The sequence below is a fragment of the Prionailurus viverrinus genome, chromosome E2, assembly GCF_022837055.1.
Source record: "Prionailurus viverrinus isolate Anna chromosome E2, UM_Priviv_1.0, whole genome shotgun sequence".
Lineage (NCBI taxonomy): Eukaryota > Metazoa > Chordata > Mammalia > Carnivora > Felidae > Prionailurus > Prionailurus viverrinus.
In genome coordinates, this window is record NC_062575.1 from 48,118,185 (window position 1) to 48,128,025 (window position 9,841).

At 54.5% G+C, this 9,841-nt stretch overlaps 1 protein-coding gene across 1 annotated transcript; it reads left to right on the forward strand.

Moving 5' to 3' along the window:
- Positions 1-1,295: 1,295 nt before the first annotated feature.
- TIMM50 (translocase of inner mitochondrial membrane 50) lies at positions 1,296-8,317 on the forward strand. Its single transcript, XM_047837082.1, has 11 exons — positions 1,296-1,445; positions 2,307-2,463; positions 3,004-3,035; positions 3,250-3,271; positions 5,310-5,368; positions 5,460-5,579; positions 5,992-6,096; positions 6,195-6,293; positions 6,648-6,804; positions 7,116-7,222; positions 8,107-8,317. The coding sequence occupies exons 1-11, from the start codon at positions 1,338-1,340 to the stop codon at positions 8,206-8,208; spliced, it is 1,068 nt and encodes a 355-aa protein (XP_047693038.1). The 5' UTR covers positions 1,296-1,337; the 3' UTR covers positions 8,209-8,317.
- Positions 8,318-9,841: the final 1,524 nt, after the last annotated feature.

The following is a 9,841-nucleotide window of genomic DNA, read 5'->3' on the forward strand; positions in this document are numbered from 1 at the left end:
TGATTAGTCACGTTGTACTGTTGCTCGAGTTACGTTAAGTGAAAATCTGTAAACCGCCTAGAAAACCTCAATTCCTCCTGTGGTGCGGGATACAGCTGCTGATGGTCCTTTCTCTTGAGCCCACAGAGCAATGACCCCAGAATTGCTGTGGCTTGTCTGGTGGCTTGGGGGTGGAGAGGGAGAGAGAGAAGGGGGCTTGGTACCTTGACCTTCCTTCACCTTCATTTGATACGTCCTTTTTGTAATAAATGTGTTATGAAATGTATTCTAAAATGTTACCCACGTTCAAAAAGGTCTTAGGACACCCTGAACGCCCATGTCCCCAGCACCCAGCTTCGGGAACAGTATGTACCAGATAGGACCCACTTTAAGCAGCAGCCCCAGACCATTCCCCTCCAAAGGTGACCATGATCCTGAATTACAAATCTTTTTGCCTTTGTACTTTTACTACCTTAGTATTTATCCCTAAACGTTACAAGGTCGTTCTCCACATTTTTAAAGCTTACATAAGCAGTATTAGACTTTTTCCCCTCGTTTTAAAGAGATTTTTAAAAATTTTATTTTTGAGAAAGCCCTAGGGAGGGAGGAAGAAAGCGGGGGGGGGGGGGGGGGGACAGAGGATACGAAGCAGGCTCTGTGCTGACCACAGTGAGCCTGAGGTAGGGCTTGAACCCCGAGATTCTGACCTGAGCTGAAGTGGGGCGTTCAACTGACTGGGCCACCCAGACGCCCCATGGACTCTTTTACTTCACCCGTAGCCCCTTATTCATTGATTTCTGTCCCAATAAGCCTGGCCCCAGAGAGCCGGCCGCCATTCCTTTGGCTGAGCCCTCGGTGAAATGGCTGGCGTTCCAGGCGCTTCCTTAGAAGGTCACCAGAGGAGGAGCAAGAAAGGACTCTGAGGACGGGAGAGAAGGCAGATTCGGCCTCCGGGCTCCACGTGAGGGGAGGGAGAGTCTGGGAGGGCTGGCGGGCAGCCCGCTTTCTGGGCGGACCCCCTCAGGGCGAGACCGTCTAGCTCGCGGCTTCAAGGTTCCTTCACGGTGGCCTCAGCTCTACCCCCCGGGCACTGGGTGCCCCGCTCCGTGCTGCTGCAGAGGCGGGGGAGCGCCCCAAGGCCCGAGGGAGACTCAGGGAGGACCGCGGACCGCCTCCCGCCCGGTTGGCGTGCCCTGCGGGCCCCAGGGTAGCACGCCCGCGGCTCCCCGTCCGCAGGCCTTTGTCTCTCTCGGGCTCCCGTCCGCCCGTCCGTCCCCCGCGCCCCCATTGGCCGCGGCCCCAGCCGGGGACGGGAGAGGAGGGAGCGAGTGGGCGGGGCCGCGTGGCGTCAGCGCAAGATGGCGGCCTCGGCGGCGCTGTTCCTGCGCTTGTGGAGCGAGCTGCGGCTCGGCGCGCGGGGGCTGTGCGCGAGGCTAGCGACGCCGCCCCCTCGGACCCCGGACCAGGTGAGCCGGACGGAGGTGGGCCCCGAGTCCGGGAGCCCTTTCGTGGAGTTCTGGGCGGACCGCCGCCGCACGGGGGTTCCGGGACGCAGCACCTCAGGGTGCTGAATGGAACGCCGCCCGCGTTTTGGGGAGTTTCCTGCCTCCCGGGGTGGGCAACGCTTGCGCCCCCGAGCTGGATGCTGTGGGCTCAAGTGCGTCCTCAGAACACCACCTCCTCTGGACCCCACGTGGGCGCCAGGGGAGGGGAGGTCACCTGTTCCCTGTTTCAGTGGCCGCGCGGGTAATACTTGAGGGGGAGGGGCCCGGGATGCTGGGGTGCCACTGCGGCCTTGGGGGTATTTTCCCCGCGCTGGTGGTGATGTTTGCGCTTTTGATTCAACCTGCCTCTACACTGACAGAGATCCAGCCATTCTGACCTCCAGGCTGATCACTTCGTGCCCTTAAAACTCCGATGGCCCCTCTGCCCTCGCTTTCATCCCTTCCCTTCTGTACCCTACTGCTGTGAGCCCCGGGCATCCAAATGCCATACCTACCCGTCCTGTCCCTTTTTGTGCCCTCTGTTGCCTTGCTCCTGGAAACCCAGTGTCTTGCCAGACTCCCTGATCTCGTGTCCCTGCCCTACAGGATCCTGGACACCCGGCCTATCAACTCTTGAATCCCTGGGGCCTGGTCCGGGGCAGTCTAGTTTTTGACTATTCTAAGAGATCCAGTCTCCTGGTTGCGCCTCCAGAGACACCACACCCCGAGGCTGTGTGGTTGTCTGCTTCCTGGCTTCCGACCTTGATTCTTCTCCAACCAGGGTGCCCCAGTCATCCTGACCTTTCTTCTCTTTCAGCTAACCTACCTCTTTCTCAATTGCAGGCCACAGAGATTGGGAGCCGCACGGGCACTAAGGCCCAGGCTCAGGGTCCACAGCAGCAGCGAGGCACAGAGGGTCCCAGCTACGCCAAAAAAGTCGCACTCTGGCTTGCTGGGCTGCTCGGGGCCGGTGGGACTGTAAGCGTCATCTATATCTTCGGTGAGGGGCATATGCCTGTTCCCTAATTTTGTTCCCTTGGCCCTCTTTTCTGTAGAACCTCTTTCCCCTGAGGGTTTCACCCACCTTCATCCCCTGGCTCCTCCCTGCATAAGGCAGCCAACTAGAACATCATCTACCTTGGAAATGGGAGAAGTGACCTTTCTTCTGCTTCTACCCACTCTGCTGAAGGTTCTAGTCTTAGTTCTGCACTAGGATATAGAGAGTCAGTTGGAAGAGGGAAAGATGAGAAGGAGAGGACTGGACCAGCCTCCTAAGCAACCTGTTCCTTTAGCACCCAAAACTCCAGCCCTCCCTCTAGTCCCTTCTTCCTTCAGAGACTTAGGAGGCCCTGCCCCACTCCCTCTTCTCTCAGGAACCCAGAATCCTGACTACCAGTCCCCTTTCTCTCTTGATCTTAAGAGACCATGCCTCTTTCTTCTTTCCTCAGACCCAGGAGTCTAGGCCCCCTGCCCTCTTCCTCCCTCAAGACCCAGGAGACTGAGCCCTAATTTCACTCATTCCTCCCTGTCTTCCTTGCAGGAAACAACTCTGTGGATGAAACTGGCGCCAAGGTGAGAGGGAGAGAGACCCAGAGGCTTTGCCAGGGGTCCCATCCTGTGTGTCCTCTCCCCTTTGGTCTGTTCGGGCTCATTTCTTGTCTAGGGGTGAGCCTCTCCCTCCCAGGGACCTTTGCCTACTCCCAAGGTCCCGGAGATTCCTTTTTTGGGTTTGATGGGGTTCTGCCCCTGCCATCCCAAATGCTACATTTTTGTCTCTACCTTCCAGATTCCCGATGAATTCGACAATGGTGAGTAAAAGCACAGATTCTGAGGTCCCCTGAACCTTTCTACTCTGCCATTTATAGGGATGTTGCCCTTCCCATCTGGTGCCCTCCTGCTCCACCTCCTTCCATTGGGGGGTAGGGGAGTCAGCAGCTGGATGGCTTTGGGGGGAGGGGCATTACAAAGCCCCAGTCCTCTTGGCTGGCCCAGGAGCAGATGGTCAGGGACAGATGGGGGAGGGGAGTCCATGGTGGGAATGCTTGGGAAGAGGGGCCTGTCTGCCACCAAACACATGGCTTCCTGTGCCTTAGATCTGAGTGTCTGCACCCTTAATCCCCTCCTCTTTATGACAGCCTCTTGTTCCTCCCAGTCCCCCACCCCATCAGGCTCCTCATTTCCAAAACAATGTCTCTTTCCTCCCTCTTTTAGTTAACCAGCTTTTGGTGGAGAGTTTCTAACAAATTGGATAGTAGAGAGTAGTTGTCTGTTCTGTCACACTTGGCCCTTCCCCGGAGAAAAATAGAATTGGTAGGTCCAGAAGGCCACCTGTTTGTGCTGGGGAAGTTTGCAAACCCACATGTTAACACATTGATTATTTAAGCTGGGCAGGTGGGTAAGCATGAAGTTTTAAGTGGGTAGTCTTCCTGGATTAAACAGATTAGCGTACTGATTTAAATTGAGCAGGTGAACATGCATTGTGTGTGTTTATTAACATAACTGGTTTCAGTATTTTTGGTTTTTTGTGTTTTTTTAATGTTAGAGAGAGAGAGAGCGTGCACACACATGCGCACAAGCGGGGGAGGGGCAGAGAGAGTAGGGGGACAGAGGATCCGACGCAGGCTCTGGGCTGACAACAATGAGCCTGATGCAGGGCTCATACCCAGAATCCCTGAGATCATGACCTGAGCCGAAATTGGATGCTCAACTGACTAAGCCACCCAGGCACCCTGGTATTTTGGTTTTGAAAAGGCAGGTCCATAGATAGTGGTTTAATTAGAGTAAAAATGCTGTAATAAAGCAGGCAGTCATGTAAGTTCCCTGCTTTAAACCAGATTCAGTATATTCGTTTGAACCAGGGTTTTTCGGGGCACCTGGCTGGCTCAGTCAGAAGAGCATGCAGCTCTTGATCTCGGTGTCGTGAGTTCAAGCCCTGTGTTGGGTGCAGAGATTACTTAAATAAACAAAAGTTTGAAAAAATAATAATAATAAAAAAAAAACAGGATTTTTTTAATTGGTACTTTGGAGCAGGTAGTTCTTTGTTGTGGGGGAGTCCCCTGTGCATTGAAGGATGTTTAGCATCATGCTGGGCCTCTGTCCACTGGATGTCAGTCTGTTGACAAGCACATAGGTCTTCAGACATTGCCAGAGTTTCCTGGAAAGTGGCAGACGAGATGGCTCCAAGTTGAAAACCATTACTTAATACGTATAGCTGTATGTATATACTTAGTGTAGTTTAGATAGGCTCAGCATACTCATTAAAAGCAGGCATACCTGGAAACCTAGTGGTTCAAAATGAGCTAAACACATGACGGCGTAACGTCAGCACAGTTGTATGTGGGTTTTTTTTTTTCCTAAAAGTAATTTTTTTTTTTAAGTTTATTTATTTTGAGAGAGAGAGAGAGAGTGAGCAGGGGAGGGACAGAGAGAGAGCAAGAGAGAATCCCAAGCACTATCGGCATGGAGCCCGATGCAGGGCTCTGACTCATGAACCGTGAGATCGTGACCTGAGTTGAAACCAAGAGTTGGATGCTTTACAGACTGAGCCACCCAGGTGCCCCATTTGTGAGTTTTAAGTGGGCAGATGTATAAACATTCTGTTCTGTATTTGGGGTGGTGTGGGGGGATAAGTATTCACGTTCAGCCTGGGCAGGTGAATAAATGTATTTGTTCCTGCCTGGCGGTCACGTCATTGCCTTCTACCTTCGGACTTAGAAATGAACTCATTTCATTCCAGGTGGGTATGTAGACCTGTTTGTGTCTGGTAGGGAAATAAAGCTCTGGTGTGTCCAGGAGGTTGAGCAGTGGCTCATCTTGGAATCCCTTTGTGCCCCGGTGTCCTCCTAGATCCAATTCTGATACAGCAGTTGCGCCGGACTTACAAATATTTCAAAGACTATAGACAGGTGAGCAGGAGTCCTGAGCCCGGTCCCCATCCCTCCGGCACCGGCTCCTGCCTCCTGGTCTGAGTGTTCCCATTCTGTCCTTCTTCCACAGATGATCATTGAGCCCACCAGTCCCTGTCTCCTCCCTGACCCTCTGAAGGAGCCATATTACCAGCCACCCTACACACTGGTCTTGGAGCTAACTGGCGTCCTCCTGCACCCTGAGTGGTCGGTGTGTCCCGGGGAAGGCAGCGGGCTGGGGACACTAGATAGACATGGGTGGCTGCGTTGTGATGACGTGGTCAGGAGCAGAGACTCCGCAACCAGCTCCACCGTCACCAGGGAAGAAGGTGTCACTCTCATTGCCTCGCTTTTCTCAACTGCGAGACTCCCCACCCTGTAGGTTGTTGTAAGTGTGCCTCGGCACCCAGTGTGTGCTACGGAGGAGTCTGCTGTTACTCTGGGACCCAGACCCTCGGTCACAGCTACGTACTCCTGAGCCCCCAAGAACTACAGAGATGGGGGAGAGCCCTCCAGTTCTGGGAATCCCCCCCAGGCTGGGGGGAGCTTTATCCTGTTGGGGGCTTCTGGGTCTTGGGGTTTCACTGTCCTCACTGCTTTCACTGTCCTCACTGCCTCCCCAGCTGGCCACTGGCTGGAGGTTTAAGAAGCGTCCGGGCATCGAGACCTTATTCCAGCAGCTCGCCCCTTTGTATGAAATCGTCATCTTTACGTCAGAGACTGGCATGGTAAGGCCTCAGGACAGGGGAGGGATGGTCAGTGAGGTGGGAGATGGGGAGGGTCAGGGCTCAGCCTGACCTTGTTCTCCCTCCCATCCCACCCCTAGACTGCATTCCCGCTCATCGACAGCGTGGACCCTCATGGCTTCATCTCCTACCGCCTGTTCCGGGATGCCACAAGATACATGGATGGGCACCATGTCAAGGTGCCACGTGGGGGCTGTGGGCAGTCTTCTGGGACTTGGTAGGGGTCTGGCACTTCCTGAGGGAGAGAGCTCTGACCCCAGCCTCAATCCTGCTTCTGCCCCAGGTCTGGTTCTGACAGGGCTTCAGCTTTCCCCCAGCACAGGCTGGGCCTCTAGGCTCTTCTCCCTTCCCCCTGAATCTGGGAATGGGAGTGGGGGTAGATAGGACCTCTCCAAACAAGACAGTTGGGGGTAGTGCATGGATATAAGGTTTGGAAGCCGTCTCTTGTCTCTGCATTCAGAAGTGAGTGTTTTGGGGACTGTGTAATTGTAATCATTATATTATATGAGACTCAGCCTCGTTTGCATTTCCAGGACATTTCGTGTTTGAATCGGGACCCTGCCCGCGTAGTAGTCGTGGACTGCAAGAAGGAAGCCTTCCGCCTGCAGCCCTACAATGGCGTTGCTCTGCGGCCCTGGGATGGCAACTCTGATGACCGGGTCTTATTGGACCTGTCTGCCTTCCTCAAGAGTGAGGCTGACCCCTGACCTCCTGGCCTCTGACCCTGGAGCCCATGACTCTCAAGAGGACTGATAGATGCTTAATTCTGGCTTCTGTTTATTTATTTTTCCATGTAAAATTGGATATATTTGAGGTGTGGAGGTTCACAAGCATCTTGCAGTCTTTAGAAGCTTCTGAGAAGGTTTAGAGGTGCTCTGGGGTATTTAGGGGATGTTCAAGGGAGCCCTTTTAGGGTGTTGAGAGATGTTCCAGGTAGCTCTGATCTTTATCCTTCCCTGCGGCCTTTCTGCCTGGCTGACCCCTGCCTTCTGTGCCCACAGCCATTGCACTGAACCGTGTAGAAGATGTCCGGACTGTGCTAGAGCATTACGCCCTGGAGGATGACCCACTGGAGGCTTTCAAACAGCGGCAGAGCCGGCTAGAGCAGGTGGGTCCTCAGATCTGCAGTTGCGGGTGGGGGAGGGGGGCATCACGTCAGTTCCCGAAACTCCCAGGGGAGGAGCGGTGGAGCAGCCTGTCTCTGTCTGGCTGTAAGACCTTGAGTGTGGACCTTGTCTTCCACACAACCTGTCTGGGAGGGCTCTTGTCATGGGGGAGGGGCTGGTAGATTCCACAGCCTGCTTGAGAACAGGAGGCAGGAAACGCCAAGCGTGGTTCTTGGAGAAGGGTAGTTTGCGATAGCTTTGAGCAGATCTGAGGGCCCAGGTTTGGTGTGGACGGAGGGTTTGAGTCAAGCCTGGGGAGAGGGATCCCCGGACACTTGGCGGAAAGGATGGGGCAAGGCGTTCTGGTGGTCTTGATGTGATCCTGGTAGTTTGGAAGTGAGGCTAAGAATACGGATGGAGTTTGGGAAAGAGATTCTCAGGGGTCTAGATGGAAGTTGACCAGATTTCGGGTTGGGTGCCTGGGAGTAGGGCTGGAGCTCCTGAGTGTCCAAAGGACAAGGCCCTGGAGATTTAGGCCTGGGACCCTTCAGCATCCAGGCAGGGCTCATACAGCTGAGGGCTGGGCACTGGGGGCCTGGGGAGCAGGACGGTGCAGTCTGGTGAAGGGCCTAGGGTCTCGGCAGCATCCAGGTTAGGATAAATAGGATCTGGGATAGGTTCGCAGGGTTCAAGGGAGGGGCTTCCTGGGACCTGGGGAAGGGGATCATGACAATCCCTGCGATTTGAGTCTGGGCTGGGTGTTCTAGGGGGTTGGGGAAGGGGTTTGGGCTGGGTAGAGATTTAAGGAAGGTGGCCTCTCGGCTGGCGGAGCCTGGGACGAGACTGCGGGCCCCAGGCTGACCTTGCTCTCTGTCCCTCACCCCAGGAGGAACAGCAGCGCCTGGCCGAGCTCTCCAAGTCCAGCAAGCAGAACCTTTTCTTTGGCTCTCTGACCAACCGCTTATGGCCTCGCTCCAAACAGCCCTGACTTCTGAGCCTCTGCAGACTCACTGCCTAGGTCCTGGGCCCTAGGCCCCAGTGCTCCCAGACCATGGCTCGGGCAGCCACATCCAATAAAGTCCATCCCAGATGCCACAGTCCTGTGTCCGGAGAGTCTTCAGATGGGGGCATCAGGGTGAGGTCCGGGACTCTTGGGTCATCGTCCCATGGGGGCTGATCGGCTGCAGAGCACGGAGTAGGTTCTCTGGTGGATCAGGACTGGTTTTGAATCCTGGCCTGGGAATCTGAAAACTTGGGTCCCTCTGGCCATGTCTTCCTATGTGCTGTGTGACCCACAAAAAGAGCATCTGCCTCTTTGACCTCAGATTCCTCATCTGTGGAAAAGGGAAGAGAGGGCGGCACTGGGGCTTTTAGAGACAGGTCGATGCCAGGCTGCTGTGTGTATGTGCCGAGTGTGGGCTCAGTGGGGCTCTGGGAGCCCGGAGACCCTCCTGTCTCAGGAGGGCAGCTGCTGTTCCCTCTGCCAGCTGTGGCCCTTGGGGAAGGTGGGCCTGGAGTTGCTTGAACTGCTTTCTCAATAGAAGCCAGAAGTTGGGTGCCTGGGTGGTTCAGTCAGTTAAGGATCTGACTCTTGTCATGACGTCAGCTCAAGTCATGATCTTGGGGTGATGAGATCAAGCCCTACGTCGGGTTCTGCCAGGGCATGAAACCTGCTTAAGATTCTCTCCCTCTGCCTCTTTTCTGCTCGCACACTTGCACTCTCTCTCCAAAAAAAAAAAAAAAAAAAAAGAGCCAGAAATTGGGATTTTTTTTTTTTTTTTTTTAGTGTTTGTTTGAGAGAGCGAGCACAGTGTGAGCGCACACGAGCAGGGGAGGGGTAGAGAGAGAGGGGGAGAGAGAGAAGCCCAAGCAGGCTCCCACACTGTCTGTGTGGAGCCCCACATGGGGCTCAAACTCATGAACCGTGAGATCATGACCTGAGCCGAAATCAGGAGTCCAATGCTTAATGGACTGAACCACCCAGGCGCCCCCAAATCTCCCAGTTCTTAAATGTGGGCCCCTAACTAGGATAGGCAGACTATGTAGTGCTTCTCTGCAGTGGGGCTTTCTGTGACGTTTATTCCGTGTTCTGGATCTGCACTGGCCAGCACAGCAGCCAGTGGCCATATGGAGCTATGGATTCCCTGAATTGTGATGACAGTAACTGAGGAATGGAGTTTCTCCTTGTTTCATCTTAATTTTAATTCAAGCAGCCACATGTGGCTCCTGGCTCCTGCAGAGGACAGTGCAGTTGTGTATCATTCCACAGTGTAAGTCCCAGACTGTCCCAAGTTCACATCCCAGCTTTACCACTTCCTGCCTTGTGTGGTCTCAGGCAAGTTACTTCACCTCGCATGCCTCCGTTTCTCCATCTGTAGAGATAACGGTACCTACCTCGTTGTCGGCTGGGCTTGAGGGCTGAGCGAGACGCTCCCTGGAGGCGCTCAGATGGTAGCTGTGTCCCTTGGGCAGGGCATCTCCGTGCCTCCACTTTCTCGTCTCTCGGATGGGGGTGATGGTAGGAGCTGTCTTAGAGCAGTTGTGAGGCGTAAACAGGACAGGCCGTGCTCAGGCTGCATCTATATTCCTGTGGTGCTTCTTACCAGGTGCCCATACTGACT

Bases quoted from the DNA above. Each gene is read 5' to 3' on its own strand.
- TIMM50 (XM_047837082.1), top strand. From the start codon at position 1,338: ATGGCGGCCTCGGCGGCGCTGTTCCTGCGCTTGTGGAGCGAGCTGCGG. The intron at 3,036-3,249 runs GTGAGAGGGAGA...TCTACCTTCCAG, and splicing joins TGGATGAAACTGGCGCCAAG to ATTCCCGATGAATTCGACAA. The intron at 7,223-8,106 runs GTGGGTCCTCAG...CCCTCACCCCAG, and splicing joins GGCAGAGCCGGCTAGAGCAG to GAGGAACAGCAGCGCCTGGC.